General features: G+C 38.6%; 1 protein-coding gene across 11 annotated transcripts in view; it reads right to left on the bottom strand.

Moving 5' to 3' along the window:
- GRIA4 (glutamate ionotropic receptor AMPA type subunit 4) overlaps positions 1 to 22,047 on the bottom strand; it is a 242,939-nt gene that overhangs the window by 58,597 nt on the left and 162,295 nt on the right. For 10 of the 11 annotated variants that reach the window (XR_008449533.1, XM_054064344.1, XM_054064340.1 and 7 more), the window contains 6 exons: positions 21,116 to 21,169; positions 19,030 to 19,188; positions 17,093 to 17,260; positions 15,376 to 15,480; positions 9,375 to 9,485; positions 277 to 483 (listed from right to left, as the gene is read on the bottom strand). Coding sequence is in view for 10 of the 11 variants with exons in the window: in XM_054064344.1 (XP_053920319.1) it covers positions 277 to 483; positions 9,375 to 9,485; positions 15,376 to 15,480; positions 17,093 to 17,260; positions 19,030 to 19,188; positions 21,116 to 21,169 (804 nt within the window). In the remaining variant the exon portion in view is untranslated. Of the gene's footprint in view, positions 1 to 276; positions 484 to 4,940; positions 8,064 to 9,374; positions 9,486 to 15,375; positions 15,481 to 17,092; positions 17,261 to 19,029; positions 19,189 to 21,115; positions 21,170 to 22,047 lie in introns of those variants that run through there. The other variant, XM_009561103.2, reaches the window with a different exon arrangement.

Here is a 22,047-nt window from a genome sequence, read left to right as displayed (position 1 = left end):
AGATAGCCTCTAACATCAGTTCTAACATTAGTGAATATTTAAGGGATGGGCAAACTATGGATGTTCTAATGTTACAAGGTGTTAGTTGAATAAACAGTAGAATTTGCATGAAAATATTGATTTTTCTCTTGAAAATAAATAAAAGCACAGAGATCTGAAACAGAATTCTGTTTCTTTTCTGTGATCCCAATGTTAAATAAAATGCACGTGTATTTCCTATTTTATGACTACTACTGTGGCAAATTAAATTCCTGCTTCAAAAATTGATATGCTTACCCCATAAACAAGTTCTCCCACCATCCCATTCCAGATTTTTGTCTCTGGATCCCTTGCTCCGTATTTTCCATCAGGAACAATGGCAATTTTGTACTTGATACCAATATGTTTTGCAATTTCTGACGCCAGATCTACACAGTATCCTTCAAACTTGTCATTCCCTTCAAACGTATCATGGTTTTTCTTGAACATAACATATGGGGCTTCCTATAATGAAAGAAGTAGAACTGTAAAGGAGAAGTATACAGAACATACTCTGAAATGTAACATGTCACCTACTGACCAAACAACACACATTTTATCAAAAGTTCATGGATACTTAAATTAAAGTATACTTTATATAAATAAATATAAATCATAGCATACTTAAATTAAAATACACAACAGAAAACTTTCTGGAAAGGTATACTATTTATATTGTAATTTGGCTTATACATTTTATGAGATTTATCAACCTGACAAATTATAAACACAAAAATTACCCACGAGTGCATATCAGTTTTACTTTGTTTTAAATGAAAGACCTTAGTGTAGTATATGCTAAATTTAATGCATAGAGGCTGAACGCATACAATGGAAATGACTGTGGGATAATGCAAGGTATAGTTTATGCTTTTGACTTCACTAAATAAGCATATCCTCTGACATAGTGCGGTTACTGTCTATGTAATTTCAGATTCACAGCGTGAATGATTTGCTTTCTTAGGGTTCAGAATGCGTAGTTACCAAGAGGCTACATACATTTTAGTGAGAACACAGAAAAACATTCTGGAGGAAACATGCGTCTTCGTCTTTGAATAAACAGTGCAGATTCTGCAAGGGATTTTAGGATGAATCTAAGCAATACGCATACATGGACAAGAGTGGTATTAAGCTGACATTGACTTTCTATGCTGCATGAAAAGAAGTACCAAAATATTTTTGGTTGGTGAGTGCCACTGAAAACAAGTAAAACCTATCTTGAAAAGTGAATCTTATCTGCGTAAACGATACTATCACAACAGTGAATATTCAGATATTGGGAATTCAAGGTCACATTTGGAGAACAAGGTCACATATTCCTTTTTATTTTTCTCTGCGTGGATTCAGACTTCAGCAATCATTATGCAAAACTATACTTTCTGGTGGTATTTTAAATTACTTCACTAATTCACATTCATAGACTGTTCCAGACAAAATACTCATTGCTAGTGTCACCCTTTGTTTGAATTTACATCACAAAACACCAGCAACTTATATTTTCTCTGTGCTGGCTCTGATTTTCTGACACTAACTTTGGTAATACTCTGCCCTATTCACATCTCTCCTACATAAATACTTAGTGCAAAAATAAAGTTAAATGTAAACGTGTAGTCTGAGAATGTTTGCTTCATTGAAACTACGTTAACACCAACTGCAAGCGACAGCAATTTTCTGACTTTATTAGGTGTTTTAGAAGGGAGGATACATGGCATTACCTGAGCAATAAGGGGGCTGAATAAACCAATTCCAAAATTTGTCAGAGTGTCACATAAATATTCCCTTTCAGTTACCAATATGTATCTCCTATTAGCATGGTGTGGATCCACCCAAAAACTTGATCATTAAGCCCAAACTGTATCTTTAATTTACTATTACCAAGTCAAAGGACAAAGAAAGAGAAAACAAAGATCTCACTTGTGGGAAGCACTATCCCCTTTACTTATGTAAGTTAATTCCCTGGGATAACTCTGCCCAGGACCCACCTAAGTATAAGGATGGCAGAATGCAGCTTTGTGTAATGTGAGCGGAGAAAGTCATGTAGTTCACTTACTTCAATGTGAGAGAAAGGACCCAGCTTAAACTCAACATGTTCGGGGATGGGGAAGTACTAGCTTTTCCTTAAAGATAAAATCGGGTTCTTAAGCATTGCAGGAATGTTTCAATCTTGTGTGTACTCCCAGAGCACCTCTCCTCCCATCACATCCTTCTATGTTATTCTTTGGTATGGACATGTCTTTTTGGGCCAAAGTCCATTAGCTGCACTTCAGTGTTGAAGGCTATTGGTGCTATATGTTGAAGCATATTGGTGCAATGGCTATAATTGGTATTATAGCCATTACTTCAGCCAAGGAACCACACAGCACAGAAAAGTGTCCATCCACAATGATCACTTCCAAAGTCAAACTCTGCCTGACTACCTAGTTCCTTGACCTATATATAACAGCCCAGAGAAATTTGAAGGTGACAACAGCAGATTGTTGCTTTTCATGAGCACATAGTTAGGACCTCTGCACAGCTGAGGATCACCAAGGGCTTCTTGTCCTGGAGAACAAGTCTTACGAGAAGCAGCTGAGAGAGCTGGGGTTGTTTAGCCTGGAGAAGAGGAGGCTGAGGGAGACCTTATTACTCCCTACAACTACCTGAAAGGAGGTTGTGGAGAGGAGGGAGCTGACCTCTTCACCCAAGGGACAGAAGACAGGACAAGGGGGAATGGCCTCAAGCTCCGCCAGGGGAGGTTCAGGCTGGATATCAGAAAAATATTCTTCATGGAAAGAGTCATCAGGCACTGGAACAGCCTGCCCATGGAGGTGGTCGAGTCATCTTCCCTGGAGGTGTTTAAGGAATGGGTGGATGAAGTGCTGAGGGGCATGGTTTAGGGAGTGTTAGGAATGGTTGGACTCGATGATCCGGTGGGTCCTTTCCAACCTGGCGATTCTATGATTCTAAAACTGGGGCAATCAAAAAACCAAGCTGTTATCATCCTGATGCATGTGGCCTGGGCACTGAGAAAACCACTGACCTACAGCATTAACGATGCATTGTAATCACTGCAGAGATGCAGTGAATGCCTTTGCCCATACAGAGTTTGTTTCTTCAAAGGAAAACTGCTAAATATTATGAGCAGCCTGCACCATTTTTTATATTCCTATGCCTGGTTACATCAGCTTAATTTCAACAACCTGCCTTCCAGAGGGAGGGAGGGAGGAGAGCAGAGAGAGGGGGTCCTGCCCTCTCTTTCCAGTAGATCTCAATTTTGTGAAGTATTTTGGGCATACAAATCAAACATTCCTCCCTCATGTAGGCTTTTTGTTCCCACAAGAGGAAAAGCCAATATCTGGGTGTTTTATGTCATTTCACCAAAATGATTAAAATTATACAGTGGCAAATCTACTATGTCTCTTGACTGTGATTTAGCCAACAGCTGCTGGAAATACAACCACGTCTTGTCTCATATCCTGCACTTGTGGACTTTCCTTACGGTTACATTTGCTTGCTGCATCTCAGAACCAATTTTGTTTTTCAAAGATCACAGTCAGTGACTGCTACCTCTTCTGATTCAGCCTTTCTTATAGATCCCAACTCAAAGGCATGAAATTAAAGTCACACCAGGAAATAATAATTCTGGAGAGGGACACAAACCAAGCAGGCACAGATAGGGGCAGGTCAGCCTGCTCCTTCTCTCAAAACCCTGACACCATGCTTCTGCCTGCACATCATCACTGACAGGGCTCCTACAAAAAAAGCATTTTAACTGTCTCTGCACAGCAAAGTAAAGGGACAGAAAACTTATTTTTCCTTCTAAAGGCTGAATAAACTTCAGCCCTTCTCCCCATGCGCTTTGTGAGGGAATGCAGTGGGGTTCAACATTGTCCTTGGCAGGTGCAAGCAGAGGCAATGCCACCCAGCAGAGGACCACCAAGTGAGGACTCAGAAGACCTGGGTTCTGGAAGGGATCTGTGTGACTTGGAGGAATGACATTGGCTCTCTCCTGATCCACTTTATTCATTCTTGATGCACACACTGATCTTACCGATTTAGAGCCAAAAATGCAATAAGGAACATCTCTTATAATGCAATTCTCTTATAGAATAAGGTAGCACCTCCTGCTGTGACTGCTTTAAAATAAGGAGCAATTGAGTGAGATCTGACTAAAAATAATGGAAACACCTACTACTTTTTGCCTAGTATGTTGTCCTTTCCCTTCTACCTATTTTACACTGAATAAATAATAGATTCTTTAATTGTTGTGCCTACTTTACCTGCTAAATAATGAGACGTATTTTGAAGGCAGAATTTGATGGAGGGATGTGGGTTGGACTGAATGTGGCTTTCTGGTAAAGACTGACGTCAAAAAGAAAAATAAAAAATAGTAGTACTAGTTTTAAATTCTGTCCATTTCAGATTTTGGAGGTGTTTCAAACCAAGGAGGTGTGAATATGTTACTATAATAACATCAGGGCACTACAAGGCAAGTTTTACTGGTTTGCTAACAAGCAACTTATACCGATGAACACGCAAGGTCACACTGCAATGTCATGAAATGTCTGATCAATAGCATGTACTCAGCCATATCTTGATGTTCCTTTCTATCCGTGGCACTGAAAAAGATTATTTTTTCCTAACGTCTACAAAGAGGCAATATCTCCTATCATATTGGTTGAAATAACTGAAAACAGTAGGCATACTTTTTCAGTGTTTCCAGTTATAGCATCTTGCCTAATAAAAATACTACTTCTCTCCATCACCTTTGCATTTGCTACAGTTTTGAACCATAAACTCTTAACCTACTGATGTAAAACAAAAAATTGACTCACTGCTGTATGAGGTTCAACGCCACAATATTTGCAAGATTTCAGCTGCTTAATGGTATTCTATGGAGTAGTGAATCAAGTAAAAGTCCACATAGAAATGATCAATGACTAGCACGGAACAGATTATTTGAAATGGTGCAAGCTTTACTTATATACTTCACAATTTTATAACAATACTTAACATTTGTAGATACAAGTTGATGTCTGAAACAATTACCTTTATAGATGTAAACAAATCATTCCACCACATTGCCACAAATTCATGTGTACAGTAAAATGCTCACAGCTGATGATTCATACTATAAGGGAAGCTGGAGAAAGTAACTAACCCAAAGACCAAACAGATCTATGTTTGGCTTTCCTATTCTAAAGTTCATTTCAAAATCATTAAACGTTGTAAAAATAATTTGTAAATGTGACAAATATTTGTGCAAGGAAATGTCTCATTTCTAGAACAGGAGTGGCACACATTATCACACTTTATTCTGAAAGAACCTTCTGTAGGAAGGTTTTTTGGTTTTTGTGGGGTTTTTTTTATTATTTTTTTCTGAATAAAGTGTCCAGGATTCGGTTTGAAGTTTCTATTATTGTCATGCAACAAACTTAATTTTTTTCTCCAGTCTACTAAAGATCTTAATTAATAAATACTCTACTGAAAAAATACTTTTCTACTACGTGAAAAAAGGTTATAGTTAGAATTTTTGAGGTAAGACTTCGTCAAGAGTATATTAGTCAAAACAATATCAGGGTGGTTCTCAGTCACCTAATGAAGTTTATCTGTCCTCTAAGATGCTCTAAAGTAACCTGCTTGATCTCCAAGTGCCATTCAGCAGGTCCTTTGTGCTGCCCTATATGAATAGATCTGATACCCTCAGTGTAAGGCATTCATCTATGGACCATTGAATCAGTTTCTAAATGTTTGTGGACTTTGATGAAAACTTACATACTTGGGGTACAGCTTATCCCATGTGCCTGAAACAAAATACGCTAGCTGTGACATCTAGATGGAGTGGTCATACATGGCATTGGAGAGGCATGTGTCATCTTCCCAGGGTGAGAAATGGGGGCAGGCAGTATATCCTAGAGCATCTTAAATGTCACCGAGTGCTTGTAAATGGGCAACTGAATCAATACCCTTTGTAAAGGCATCTATATTTAGGTTACTTAGTTGTGAACTAGATCTTGCCCTTGAAGCTTTATCTGCCAACAGCTAAACTATCTCATTAAAATATTGAGCTGGAAGCCACAACACAGATGCAGCTCATGTACATTGAGTTTGGGTTCTAAAATACTTTTGTGATTTTTAAGTTTTGCCATCTCAGAGCAGGTACAGAGTTGGCTGTATCATGAAATGGATTAGAGAGTTTGAAGTAATCTTCCCAGGCTAGTCCCCTATATTCTATTTCAACAACTCGTCACTGTATTTTTCAGCTTGTTAAATTAGATATGATCATTCTTCCTAGCCATATAAGTCACTCTACTTTAGTGGTAGAGGAGGGCAGTGCATGGCATCCCTTCTCCAGTCACACAATACGCCTACTGTGCACTTGGAGGTCTGAACCCTACCCTGGAGGGAATGCGTTTGCACACAGGTAGAAAATCTGTCCTTTCCAGAGGGCCAGACGTGCAGGAGGCTACGCGTCACAGGAGGTGCAAGACATGAGTCTCTTCCAGGAGCTATAAAAAGCAGGCCTGCTTGGCAACTGGTAAAAAGCATCAGCTGCCCTTACTGCCACCTCCTTCTGGGCTGCTCCTCCACCATATTACTAATCTAAGATAGGTTAAGTGCCTATGCACTAAATCAAAACTGTAAAATAAATTCTACGTGCTCTCACTGTGTTACAAATGAACATAACATTTTACCAAGCAGAAAAACACTGTACTAAGTTCTTTGAGTGCAGAGCTAATTTGTTATAATGCACTTTCTATGCAACAGCCATACAGCCACATTACAGCAAAGTAAGCGTAGACATATAAAACCCGAAGAAACAGCAGGCAAATCAACTCGTACTGTTTGGCTTCAGGCAAAAATTAAAGCGAGACATGCTGAAAACTTGTAAACTTTTCTTACACTGCCACGACACCTGTCTTTGAAGACTGAAAAGCCTGACAGCACCGGTAGCAGAAGCTTTCAGGTTTAATGTTGGAAAATATGCATGCAACCAAAATTCTATGTGTCATCTACAGTGGTTCAACTTCCCTTCAATGTGAAGAGGGCAATGAATAGGTGAAAAAGTATGTGATCTAGCATTTGCAACTGACTATAACACAAAGAAGAACAAAATAACAGGATTCTAAAAGTTATTCTCATTAAAGATATTTTCTCTTTGTGTATGTGATCATATGCTTGTGGATGCTAAGTATACTTCCCTACCAGGCCAATATTAAGAATCATGGTTCTAATCTGCCTTCAGCATCATGTGTGCAGCTCCCAGTGAAGTCAAGGGGAGAGGGACATGATAAGGCAGAATTCACCATATATTCTTATTCAAACCAAATTCTGATTTCTCTTGCACTGTGATTTTGAAACACTGGAAGGGGACACTTTTGGTCAAGAAGTAGTGCTGCTTTCAAATAATTGCGTTTATCCCAAAATGACATGCTGCATAAACATAGTGCATGCTTTGGAATATTAATTCAGCTGTTTGGTTTTGAAAATGATCCCACCAGTCCTTTCAGTACAGGGACTGGAAAAGTCCTTTTGAAGATAACATTTATTCCGCACATTAAAATGCTTCAATGCAAACAGGACAGGCAAGATAACACATTTTAAAAGCTTTCTTGTTTCCTTTTTTTTTTTTTTTTTCCCCTTTCTGGCAAACAGGAACCTTTTATATTACTTTTCATTATTATTTTTTACTCGCTTCTCCTAAGCTTGGAGCTATTTATGGAAATTACAGTATTCATGTAAGGTAGCTTCAGTCAAAGATATCAGGATTGGTATGAGAGGAAAATTTCGACTGAAAGCTTGTTATTCACATCGTTCTCTTCTCAGCTTGGCAAAGTTGAAGGTTAACGTCATCTGTTCTAGACATTTCAGATTAGTCACAGAACTTTTCTTGGTGGTTCAGTGCCTGGTCATCCAGTGAGAGGAACAGTAATCCATATGGAAAAATTAGCTCAATGCTGCTAGACTGGTGGTTAATACTTGAGCCTTAGTTAGGAATGTTCGCAGCATCTTGGGACTCTTTTCTTCCTTGATCAATTTCTTAAAATAGGATTCTTCATCAGAGGCTGAAAAGAGGAGGACTGTACTGAAGTATACTTTTTTTTTCCATCACCAAGTCTTTTTTTTTTTTTTTTTTTTTTTTTTAGGAAAAAGAAACATATATTTTAAATGTCCCATGCAAAAAGAATAAAATAAAATGAAAAGTTACACAATTCGGTTAGGAGTTACATTCTGATTTCCTGTACAGTAGTTTGGTTGCTTTGCATCCTGGAATGATAATCTTCAACAGGAGATTTGTTAAGACATACTTAATGCATAAATGCTGATACACACTGCTGGAAATTTGGTAACTAACTGCATTTTTTGAGTAAGAAAATACCGTGACATTTTTCTTTGGATTATTTTCAACTCCATACTAAATTAGAAAAAGTATTGCTTAACAACACATATAGAATATTCCTTCCCATCTGAGATACAGCTTATTCAAAAGGGTTAAAATGTCTTGTCTAAATGAAGCAGGTGAAAAGGGCAGTGAACTGAGATGTAAAATCTTAAAAGCGGTCAGGTAAAGGTCACCCTTTGCCAGCTGGCTTTGACAAACACCAGCTTAAAAGGGCATGTCTGACTTCAGAGAGAAAATTGTTAAATATTTTGTTTAAAATACACATTTGCAAGAAACAATGATTTTGAAAAACTGTGTATTAAAAATGCAAATGAATGAAACATCTACATTCTTCTTTGCAACCACTGTTTAAAAACACCCATACCACTAGGAAATCAACTCCCGAATCAATTTAGATTTTATTATACTGGAAATTTTATTGAAATGCTGAATAAACATATTAAGAAATATGTTCAAATGTGTCTATTAAATTAATGTATTTATTCACAATTAAAAGTAGATAATCCAGTTCCGATTGGCTGTCTGAAGTGTGTTACTTAGAATTCCAGCTCCTGCGAATGTCAGTTTTGAATTTATAATGTATCAACAAAAAGGGATTACAGACATCTCATTTTATACCCTCAGTTCAGTTCTGTCATTTAGAGGTTTTGGGGTTTTCTTTTCTTCCACTTTCTTTTGAGTCAGAACTTACTAATTAGAGGTTGAAACGATTCACTTACATTTCTGAGACTTATTTTAGTAAAAAATGGGAAAGACTGAATAAAGGAAAAAAATTACCGCAACTCAACTTTAAAAATCTGATTCCAAGTGAATTGTTACATTAAGTGTGTACCAAAAAAACTCTGTACAGACGTGACAGCCAAGATAATTAAGATATATGGCTTTCACTCTCCCAGTAAGCTAGGAACTGGCAGACTAAATTAAATTATTGTGTCACACACCAGTATAAAAATTAAAAAAAGAAACACCTTACCAAAATTGTGGTGACAACTACTGTTCTGTTCTCAATGGCAGAAGTGTCATTTCCAAGTGTAGGTTCATGCTGAATCAAAACTAATTTATCCATGTCGTTCCAGTAACCAACCTGCAAAACAAAATGTGGATCATTTACAGTAGAAAAGTCTACATTCTGTATAATTACAAATATAAATTATTATAAGAACAACAGAGTGATCTGAATATGATTTTGTACCAAAGAAAATGCTGTCGCACTCATAAAGAGGTGCGTACTGTAACATATCTAACACTTCGCACATACCATGTTGCACCTCTGCTGCACAGAGTCAGACTTCATATCACTGCCATTCATGATCCTGAATGGTCTCAGTAACTTACTTTGACTAGAGACACAAGTTAAATCCCATTTTCAAGTTTGAAGCCTTCCTGGGACAGAAATGAGATGTAGGAATTTTTACTCTCCATGAGAAAACTTTCCTTCACTAATCCTCCACATCTCCTGGTCTTAGATGGAGGAGTGAAAGACATTTGAATGACGGCTTTGCAATTCCACGGCTGATCTCAATTCCCTGCTCAGTTGTGGACCTCCCACGAGACCCCAACCCAGGGATTTACACTACGCTCGTTCCACTTAACTGCCAGCACTGACCTTTAGTACCTACATTAGAAGCCTTGTTATTAAAGCTTTCTTTACGCTCACTGGACAGACGTGCATCACCAGATAGTGACTCAGCTCATGCAGGATAAGCAACTCAAGTGCTTGCTTTCCCCACTGACTCTAAAGCACCGTGAGAGTGAATTCACTCTAAAAGTATCTCTGGTAAGCGCCTACAGAGAGGTGGAACAAATCAGATTTTCGTCTCCCTGGCTGCAGTTAGGCTCGCACAACCCTTCCCGGAGCAGCCTTAAGGTGAAACAGCTGCCTTGTTGATCGGTGATGAACTACTCCAGGGGCAGGATTGAATTGCTCATTCTTGTATTCCCGTGGAGAAAAAAAAATATAAAATTAAAAGTGGTATTCCTGAAATCAGAAGCCTTCCCTTACATACAGACGCCACCCTTTGCAGTGCACACTTCTGGTATTCAGTACAGCCCGCAGCGTGCCCTGTGCCCTTGTGCCAAGCACAAGACTTGAGTTAACATCCTTTCCTGTGAGGGCCCAGGGATGCAGTGCTTGCTGTAAGACCAGATGGGATGAAGGCAGCTTGAGAAAAGAAGATTTCCCTTCAAAATTTTATGGAGGCTTTGGGGAGCTACTCAATGAATGCTTGAAACTCTCCACATACCCTCAAAAAATCCCCACAAGCTATGTACTATGTCTTTGGATGACCAAAAGAAGATAGGAGACCTAAAATACTTAACTGTTTTTGTAAATTCTGGCCAGTCAGAATCTTACAGTGCACTCATCTCCTCACTCCACATGGTGACAACATGTTTAGTATCAGTGTCAGCAAGTGGTATGTCTGGATTTAGAGTCATAGCTAACTCTGGTGACAACAGGTATGAAAGGTCAGCAGCAACGCTGTGTGCATGATGTTCCTAGTACAAGGCAGATGTCTATGAAATAGCAAGTAGTTCACAACAGAGGCCACTTGTCTTACTAATTCTACCTTCCTACAATCCTTTTAGCATGCCAAACACAGGTCCCTTCGCTGAAGCTGCTCTCTGACATCTAATCTATGGCTCACAAGCAAACACCTTCATTTCTCCCTTCTTGCCATTTTCTTTTCTGCAACTAGATGACAGTTTTCTACGGACCCTCTAACAATGTTGTTAGGGAGTGGCTCAGTGCCCGTTCCTCTGACCCATCACTGACAGCACTCAGCTCCTTGTCAAACGGACAACATAAACACAAACACGTCAGTAGATCAGTGCCCTAATCCCATCTAAAGGGTCTTCCAGGTTGCTGAGGACCTAATAAATCGAGACTGATCTTTTTTTCCCAGCAAAGGTTGCAAATATCAGCAGTGGCTTTAAAAGGTTCCTATCAGAGACATGCAGTTCAAGCTGACACAGCTCACTTTTCAAAAGCACCTGGAGACCATTCAGTAGCAGGTCCCCCTTTCCTCCTTCCTTGATTAATTAGGAATTCATGAGACCGCGAGCTGGGAGAGTGGAACACCTTGTCCATCTTCCCAAAAGAGAAACGGGAATTTTAGCAGAAAGTGAGCTGTAGACAAATCTCCAGTGTAGCTGTCAGTCCCAAAGAACAATCTCTGCCTTCAATGACAAGACTTCAGTATGATGGAAACTGGGTAAATGATAAATTATGCAACCAGTACTATTGTATCTCTGGCATTGCTATGGAACTCAGACTAAAATTCACCATCACATAGGACTCTGCCTTCATAATGTGGACAAACATCATGATCTGATCAATGCAGTGATGTGATAGGAGATTCAGGGAGTGCAGGGGAGTACTCTTGGCTCCTGGTCTCATCTGCATTAAAAAGCCTGTATATTCTTAAAATAGCCAAGCTTCTTCTTGATTTTTACAGTTACTATTTCATTAATTTCTTTTTTAAAGAAAAATCATGGAAAGGCAAGTAATTTTAGCAGTTTCTAGAGCAGTGAGGAGACACACTCATCACAGACAGTTACAAACACATGAAGTAATTCAGTGTGAGTGCATGAATATGCTTGAATATGGGTGAATATTTATTTTCTATTAGTGAAGCAAACAAGCATAAACTCTTCCCATGCACAGCTTCTGGTATATTTAGTTGAAATATTCCTTTTTAGCACAGGAGCCTTGATCTAGGTGTTTGCAGCTAACAGGAATCTTCAGCATGGCTGATAAAGTGGAGAGAGAGGTTTCTTCCCAGTGGGATGCACTGCTAACAAATTTTCTTTTTCATCCAGACAACCATAGAGTCACCGATATAATTGACAACTGAAAACGTCACGTTTTTGTCAAAAACTGCAACCAACTAAAGGCAGAATACGTACACTAAAACCTCACATTTTGGGAAGCTTATTATAATAGCGAATATCTGCTTTTCATCGTGCAGTTCCTCCCTGCTGGAAAGTTCAGAAGGAAGCAGAAAATGGACGCTATACTGTGTTATAAAGGTAACTACCCGATGAAAATGCAGACTGAGATAAAGGATGCTTTTGAGGAATTGCAGGTATTTTTTAGAGGAATTTTAGCTTGCGTGCATGGGTGTGAACTTGCATCTGTGCATCTCAAACCTATGCTAAACTAACTCCAGTACAGGATTACTGAGTAAATACATAAGATACATCATGACGCTTCTATAAGTACATAGATTCACAGTCACTATGAGAGCAGTAAGCAACAATACCCTTTCCTATAAATACCTCAAATCCCCAAAGAAAAATCCCCTCAAAGGATAAGATTGAATTCAGCTATTAAGTTCACCCCATTTCATTTGTACTGCAATTGGACTTTATAGAAATTGCATCCACTTATACAGAGCCTGAATTTGTTTTTTAGGAAAAAATATTTCAAAAATATCTGCCTCAAAGTAAATTTGTTGCAACAGTTTGTCATTTGAATGAATAGCAGTGTCATTTCTGAAGGCCTGTGTCCATTGTAGCAGCTACTGGAGTGATTGTGCTGAAGCCCACAAGTCACTACGGGCAACGGAATACTTCAAATTTTTGATAAACAAATTTCATGTTATTTGGCATTCAGGAACCCACCCTTAGACTGTCTTGCGCATGTGCATTTGTACATATATGCTTTGTTAATTCCCTCCCTTCCTTTTTTTCCTTTTTAAATCTTGGTGACATGAAGAATGGTGAACGACAGAATCATAGAATGATCGAGGTGGGAGGAGACCTTTGGAAGTCATTTGGCCAACCCCCTCTGCTCGACCTAGAGCCAGTCGCCTGGATGGCTTCTGAATATCCTCAAGGATGGATACTCCACAACCTCCTTGGGCAACATATGTCAGCACTTAGTCACCCTTACAGTAAAAAATTTTCCTGAAGTTCAGAGGGAATCTCCTGTGTGTCAGTTTGTGCCCATTGACAGCTGCTGTCTCACATAAAGGCTCTCTCTCTTAATCTTCCCTGCCTGTCCTTCCTAAAGAGCTGGTATTCCTTCTCTGCCACACTCTCATCACAGGAGCCATCCCACCACATCTCCATGATCTTTCTCCCTACACTCTTTCCCCTCACCAGCTGGTTTTGTTATTGCTCTGAAGACAAGAATCGAGTAAGAAATACTACATAAATGAAACTAATACAAGCATTGGCTATTGTTTTCCGTTTTACTAAACTACATGGAAGTCTGCCTCTGACTAGTTGTGCCATTTTTGTGAGGCTCTGTTCACATCCTTAAAGCTGTGGGAAACAAAAATCACTTTTCTAGAGATTAGAGGCTTGTGTTACTCTGACTGGAAAGGCTAGACCTGAAAAGATATTGCTGAGTGACTCATAAGTCATGTTATGCAGGACATGGAAAGAACACATTAAAAGTGAAGGCTTCTTAGTTCAATTAAGTATGGCCATTTCTCATATATTATATAGGATTTGTCAGGTTGGAGCACAGAATTGGTGCAATGCTCACATATAAAATACTATGCAATACATGAGAAATAAATTCTTGTGAGCAGCCAGATCTGTCAAAGCCCTTTCAGCTTGTTATATGAAATACAGATAATGGTGTAAGTGTGGCAGAGAGGCATGCCTGAAAGAAAAATATCTTGGGACTCCAGCACAGCACAACCATAGCTCCTCAGTTTTCAGCCACACTACCCTTAAACTGCAGGCAAGAAGAGAGCGTGGGAACATCCACGCAGTGGTGCCAGCCAATGACCCGTCCCCAAACAGGTGACAAGTGTTGAAACAGGAACAACAGGCCACTTTCGACAGTTTGCTGACAAGCAAATTCCCTACTGTGTTACTGAAGTTGTGACCTAATTAACCACATCTTTTCCACCTTGCCTTCCCTCCTCTGCAGTTAAGAACTGAGGATGGAAAGGTCCCATTTCACAATTGCCTTTGAAGCACTCCAGGTACCGGTACATCCTCCTGACTGCTGACAGGGGAGCACACAGCCTGGAAGGGAGTAGGAGTGGCAGAAACATCAGACACATTGCCTGGCAGGAGACACTGTGCTTTCCAAGAGAAGGAAGACAGATACACCTTTTGCAATTTATTCTGCAGCCATCTGTCATACTTCCGAAAGGCAACTGCACCAATACCCCTCATACGCAGGCTTTGGTCTACAGCTCTACACTGCGATATACTGGCAGTATGTTCATCCCAACACGTAATTCTGCTCTGGATCTGCCTCCTCATCACTGCAACACGTTACTATTTTTAGGGACAGAAAATTCCCCTGGGGTAATATTTACTGGGCTTGTCACCTCTGGCCTGGCAGCAGAGAACTATTTAATTCAATTCTGATTGCCTTGGCCCTGTTCAATCGGCCATAGTTTCCCTGTTCACCCGGCCATAGTTTCCCTGTTCACCATCAGCTTCTCTCTTTTTCTTTTTCTGATGACCTTGCAAACAAAACAGCCACAGTGCCTCCAAAGGAAATAATATTCTTGAGCCTGAATACATTTTCCTCTTTTTACTTGTTCCATAGTACGAAAAATGGACAAATTTGTGCACAGAAGAGAAATGGTTAACAAAGTACCCAGTAACAAAGTATACAGAACATACAAATGACCCTACCTAAAAACGCCAGTAATTCACAAGACAGAAATCACTGCATAAATACCCACTAGTCAGAGTTCCGGCCATTTTCCATCACCCAGCAGCCTAGCAATGTGCCATCCAGCTGGTTTTCATTAGTATGCTTGAACAACTGACATCCTACCACTCCAAGATGCTCACTTATTTTTAGTGTTCCCCTGAATAATAGTATCTACTAGAAAATACAACTTAAATACGCTTTCACCAGAAACATTATCCACACATTCAATATATATTTTTTTTTCTAAACCACAGATTCTAGATTAGTATAAGTTTGCAGAATCATTTCATCATACATAACTCATTTATATGACATCAGGATAGTAAACATTGTCTGCACGTACTTTCCGAGGACCTGTGTTTTTCAGCTCAAAGACATCCATGGTATAGTTGACTCTGCGACCATAGTGGTCAAACTGAACGTTTCCTGTCAATCCTTGTATTCGAACCTACAAAAGGAAGAAAAAGCATGATGAATATCCAGGCTTATATTCTTTATTTCTAATGCCACAGAGCAGTGAAAGTCATTCTAGCTATGTCCTTAGATTACCATAACAACACGACTGTAGAATAGTCAGGCATCATAAAGCAAGAAAAGTTGGCTGCTTTTCCTTTGTTTTCCAGTTTCCTGTCAAACCATGCTCAAAATAGGCTTAGGTATGCCAATATATAAATGCTTGCAAAGACATATAATGGGCCTTCTCTTTCATGCTGTGGAACTGCAGGTCTTAAAAAGAAGTACATTTTTTACCACTGTCATTACTCCTGCAGTATATTTTGAATCACAAGAAATAAACCCAATGGATGTTTGGCCTGAGCTCATGTATTTTTTTTAATCTCATGCTCTGGTGGACTGAATGTACAAATTGAGTACATATTGTTCATCAAGGTAAACTCAACAACAACCTTGGCCTCAGCAAAGCAATTTACCATAACAGAAGATGGGTGACATGCAGGAAAAGAGGGTTTTCAAAGCTTCAGAAGGACAGTTATAAAGCCATAAGATAGGGTGTAGCAGTTTTCCACTATCTGTATCTCAGCTGGAACCAGAACTTTGTTTTTTTCTTTAGCGCTTTAGTACCTCACCAAAAGATATCCAAACTGTGGTCCTCAGCCCAAAGAAGCCATGGCCATACTGCTGCTGACTTTGGTTGTATCAGCATCCAACTATGCAAACCTCTCTGTCTGTATCTGAAGGCTCACACCGTTCACTTGAACACAGAAGCATGACTTCATGCTTCTTTCACTTGTTACAGATCTGTGCATCTCCACGGACTATGCGAAGCGTACAAAATGCTTTACTTCTCTCCCTAAGAGACAAGATGAGGATTTAAACCACTTACTCTTTCCCTCTGTCTATTTCTATCTCTGCCAATTTTTCTTCAGGACTGAAACCTGGGCTTCCAGGCAGAGAGCTGCCAGCTCTGCCAGCAGTCACTTCTCCTCAGCAGTTTCTCCTGAATGGAGCCTGCTCATTTGCAATGATTTAAATTCTACTGCAGGATTTTTACTTTTTTTTTCTTTTTTTGTACTGTCCCATTCAAAAGAAAGGCTAAATCATCTTGACAGAGATCTGGAACTTTCTAGGCATCCATATTCATCGGGAATTAAAAATCCTGACATCAGAGAACAATAGCTCTGGGTTATTTCTTTTTAAAGGAAAAAAACAAACCTACCTATGTGATTTCCCTGGGAGAAATCCACTTTTATTGAAGATGACAGAAACATATTTGAAAGGTTATATTATGGAGCTATACCTTTTTCTTTAAATGACAATATCTGTACAGCCAGGTTATACGCAAAAGTAACAGATGAGCTCACCAGTTCAACAGAGGAAGTCCTAACTATATTAACAGAACTAAAAGTAGTTTCAAATAGCAGTATTTTCCCTCTGCCTTCCAAGTTATAAACCAGAACAGCCCCAGCTGTTTCCAAAAGGCAACTGAAAATTAAATTTCCCCTCTCCCATCATTACCCTTACGTATAACATCATCCAAATCATATAGTGTAAAACTCATATCTAACATTCACAAAGATCACTAGAATAAAGCCTACCCTTACCTGTTTTAATGTCCTTTCCATATCAATTCCTTGACCCCATGGGGCTGCAGGGTTAGCAAGACAATCACCTGCATTTCCTCTCCTTGAAATATCAATTTTCTGTCTTCTAAGATTACGGAACGTTTCAGCCATCACAAGTACTCCATCATATGTTAATGCAGATGTATACTAAAAAGATGGACAAACACACTGCTTTAGAGTCGGCGTGTCTTTAAAAAATCATCTCAGATATTTCCAGTTTGATTCATTATGCAGCAGTTTCTCTTCCTTTATTTATAAAAATCTCTCCTCAAAATCAAACGCAATTTTGTCTAAGGAACAAATGCAGGACTGAGAAGAGTACATTTCAGTAGCTCCAGCTTTAAAACTGTATTTCTTAAGGACAGAGAAATCTGCCTCTGAAGAATTATTAGAAGAAACCAAATAAACTGGAGATACTCAAGTCTTCGATATTTTTTTTTCCAGTTGTCTTATACATTAGGGAATAACCCCACCCACCAAACTTACTCAAAAGAAAAGAAACACTAACTCACTGAGAAAACAACTGAAAAAAATGCACAGCTAATGAGCAGAATCCAGGCTATCAGAATTCTTAAGAATGATCAAGGGTATGTTCTTCCTATTGGAAAACCTATGTTGGCTCTCTGAATGACATAGGGCACCAAATAGTCTGTGTTTCTACACTAAATGCTTTGGGTTGAGAACACGACAAATGAAATATGTAGAGCAAGGCTTCACCAGATGTTAGCCTGGAGCCACATAAAAAAAAAGGGGCATTTTCTCAGTATGGTCCTCTAATGAACATACTGCACCAGAAGTTGTTCACATGCCCAGGGCTGCTATTGATATGCCCTGTAACTTTCCAAATTTAAATTCGTTTATTCAAGTCTAATTTCCTTCCTTTCCTTTGTCTTGCATATCAGCACTCTGGGACGTGGTTACTCTTTATAATCTCAAATTTTTGTTATCCATAGGTGAACTGTGTATGATTCAGATTAATCATTCTGATTTCTCAGAAGAAGGCAGCACAATCCTGTTCATGTGGCAAGGAGTCTAAATTGTCCCTGACACCAGTACTTGGGGACATCTGCACTCCATAGCCCACAGCATCCTTGTTTTATTTTCCCTCCAGAACATCAATTTCTTGAATACTCACCAAATTTTGTAGCTGTGCTTTCTATCATCCATGTTAATGCCTTCTCTAGACTTTGCCAATCTAGAAGTCTCCCAGGCAAGGGAGGACTGATTGCTTATCTTTGTACAGTGCCAAGCACAAAGGAGCCCAGTCTCAACTAGATCTGATATGCATTAGTACATAAAGAAACAGAATAATTTTGATGAAGTCATATTTACAGCTATATTGTGATTTTCCTGCCAAGAAAATTATAAGTGAAAGAAATATTTTGTTATCGATCTGTGAGGGATTAGGATAGAGGAACACTGGGATGTAATTTCACTGCAAGAATGTGCCTGAAAGTGATTACTACACGAGGTTTTGAGGTGGATAGAATTGTCAGAGGAAAATCCAAATGAAAACTTAAGGGCAGTAAATTTACAATTGTGATAACATCTTGTATAGAATTCAGCTGTCAGGAAAGCTCTGCACTCTAAATGAATCTAGATAATTAGACTAATTCATGTAAAATTGGTTCAAATTAAGTTGTCAGTTAAGCATTTGACCTTTAATTCCTGTCAGTAAAGGGACAAAGTCAGAGAATAAGTGACAGAGGACATTAAGGTGCAATAGTGAAATGTCTTGCAGTTTGTATTTTTATCACGCAATCATAATGATAGGCATAATCAGTTGCTAATAATAGTAAGATCAACCACTTTCTTCTTTGCCTAAATATTAAGATCTTCATTCATGTGTTCAAACAATGATGTTAACCAGAAGTTAAAACATTTGAGCGCTATCTGTGGTAGTGATCAGCCAGTACCTTTGGTGGGGTTTCAGATCCTGGATATTCTCTCTGGTCCAGCTTCTTCCAGCGTTGCATCAGCTTTGTTACCATTGGGGTACTAAAATCTACTAGCTGAAATCCAGTCACATTGGCTCCTCCGTGCATAAATCTCTCCAGAGAAATATCTTTGAATCCCTAGAAAATAAATTCAAGATTTTGGGTTTTTTTTGTCCTCATACATCGCTGTGGGTCCAACGTGCTCTAGGTCAGCAAGGCAGCATAAAGAATGTACAGCAGCACGTTTCCATTAAGGGCCAAAACTTTCAACATGAAAACACTGTTGAACCTTTGTTAGTAATTTCCATTTGTGCAATAAAGAATGAAACAAAACCAAGAAAGAAATTTCCCACATTATTGCCAGGGTGTTCTTGACAGCTAAGCAACACACATTGCTGGAAATGGCAGACAGTTTTTTGAAGAAATGCCTTTCGTGAATCAACTGAAAAGTGCCTGCAGAATATTAAAGCCTTTATCCAATTTCCATCAAAGCTGGCAGATTTGAATGAGCACTGGACTAGTGCTTTAACCAATATATCCTTATTTCTTCACATGCTTGCAAAATGACCAACACTGTTCTGTAAAAACATTTATTCCAGGATTCGTTGTTTAGGCATAAGTTGCCTGAGATGATCAGATAATACAATAGCTATTAGAAGGCAGAAGCATTGTGTGAGGATCTCACTGTCACTAAAGGCGAACATAAAATCAGAATCACACGTTTGTGAAACATGCTCTCAGACTGCTGAAAGCCTAGAGTGACCTCCTACATTGAAAAAAACCAAAGCACACATGCTTCCTGACTTAATTTCTCAGGCTAATCTGTTCAGCACATAAAAAGACAAATTCTTCAGTAAAATTTGCCCGTAGAGATATAATTGAACTTTGAAAAACTGCATAACGCAAACTGCTAAAGCAAGTTAAGAAGCAAGAATAAATCTTTCTGCTCCTTTCCTGGTTGATATGTTTAATGCTAGCTCAGACATATCTTATTTTTATTTTCTTAAATCCCTCTCATCTGCACTTATTAGTGTAAACAGAAGATATTATGACACTTCACCCATAAAAGAAAGATTTAGGAAAAAAAAAATAAATTGTGGGGTACTGATCCAATACCTCAAGGAAAAAATGTATTAAGGACAGATATTTGATTCATGTCCTAAAATACACTGACAGTAAACACAAAAGGTGACATCTCAGGAAGTCATCTCCACCCACATTACTGAAGAGCCAGTAGATAGCCCCTGCTAAAGTCAGTGTATATCCTACTGGCAGTTCACTGCAACATCCAGTTCCTTGTTTACAGCAACTATTTTGCATGGGAACAGTTACTTGGGGAACCATAAATTTGTGATGCTGCAAGTTGAATTTGTAAGACTTAAGAGAATAGATATGTATTGTTCAAAATGCCCAAGGTCTTAAAAATAATCTGAAGTGGTCTTCAGTTAAGGTACAAGTAGAGAAAAGCACAATAAAATATTTCGTGTTAACTAGAAGTCCTTGAGGGAGAGTAAAAAGAAAACAACTTAAAGCATAGACTCGATGTTGTCCTATATTCACTGCACTTGTCCAAGCAGGTATTTCAGCTTAAATAATGGGTTATTTTAATAATAAAACACCACATTTACTCTTTCTGAACATTATCTGTGTGAAGGTGCAGTTCAGGCTTAGAGTGAAAATACCAAATTTAACTGGGAATAGCTGAATGAATGTTCCCTGAAGAACACAGAAAAGTAACCTTGAGTATCAATACGTTGGCAATATTAAAAAGATGAGTCAAAACTCATAGTGTAGTTCTGCAGATTCTGATTCCCTCACAAGATACACTGAGCAGTCCTTTATGCTACATTGATTTTGATAAAATTTAAAATGGTAACATTATGCCCTTCTTGTCTAGATGGCTGTAACAACAAAATCAAGTCCTTTCACGCACCATAAAGAATGTTTTATGCACAACCACACATTAGTGACAAATGGCAAATGTTTTGTGAAGTGCTATAACTTCAAAGCAGAACTGAGCCTTTCACTTACCGAGCAGAGGTATAATTCTAGAAAAGTATCTTACCAGGTTGGCGACAATGTAATGGTATCCTTTAACATGCTTTCCCACACTCACAATCTACGGGAGAGAAAAAAGAAAGAAAAAAGGAAAGAAAAACGTCATATTGTTTTCTCTAGAAAGTTGCTTTCATAGCCCGATAGATATAAATTCTGAATTATCTAACATCATTAATATAGTGCTGAGAATCCTACTCCAATGAGATAGCTATAGCTTTCTAGGTGCTTAATCATGGGAAGAAGTTAAAATGAAAACGAGTACAGTAATGAACTGATAATCTGAGTGTCTTCTGTATGATTGAAAATGTTACTGTAGTATGCTATTTTATCAAATAGAGCAATTACCTACAAATGCAGGAGGAGGAAGACACGCATGAGCTAGAAAGTCTACCTACTGATGTACTTTTTCATTCTAAATGCTGAATTTAGGAATCAAAATGGGTTTTCCTCTCTTGGGATCAAAGCAGCTCACCCTTCGGGTGATCAAGTACTATGAGGATTATTCAGCTCTTAGTAATATACTCAAGACTATGGAAATGAGCACGAGCAAGGACAGAGCAAGAATAGACAGTGAGGCTGCTCTTGAGCGTTTAACCAAAATATAACATCAAGTGATGCAAAAAAGGAAACAAAATGATTTGCAGCTGCTACAGTCCTGACATGGCAAGATCAGCAACAGAGCTTAGACAAAAACTATGCCAGCCCACACCATATATCAATATTACCACCATTTCTGTGATGGTACGACTCTTATTTAATTTGCTAAAATTAAAAAAATGAGAAGAGAACATTTTGTCTGTAGAAAATGGTGGTTTTCCTGGTCTTCCTAAAGACAGTAACAGTAATTAGTGCAACATGCAGCTTGCAATTAATAACATTAAAGAGTTTTTTCAACTCTTAATTTTGATTGTTTACCAATTATTTAGAGAAAGTTCCTTG

The sequence above is a fragment of the Cuculus canorus genome, chromosome 1 (genome assembly GCF_017976375.1).
Source record: "Cuculus canorus isolate bCucCan1 chromosome 1, bCucCan1.pri, whole genome shotgun sequence".
Lineage (NCBI taxonomy): Eukaryota > Metazoa > Chordata > Aves > Cuculiformes > Cuculidae > Cuculus > Cuculus canorus.
The sequence above is the reverse complement of the archived record's forward strand: the minus strand, read 5'-3'. Positions and strand labels throughout refer to the sequence as shown.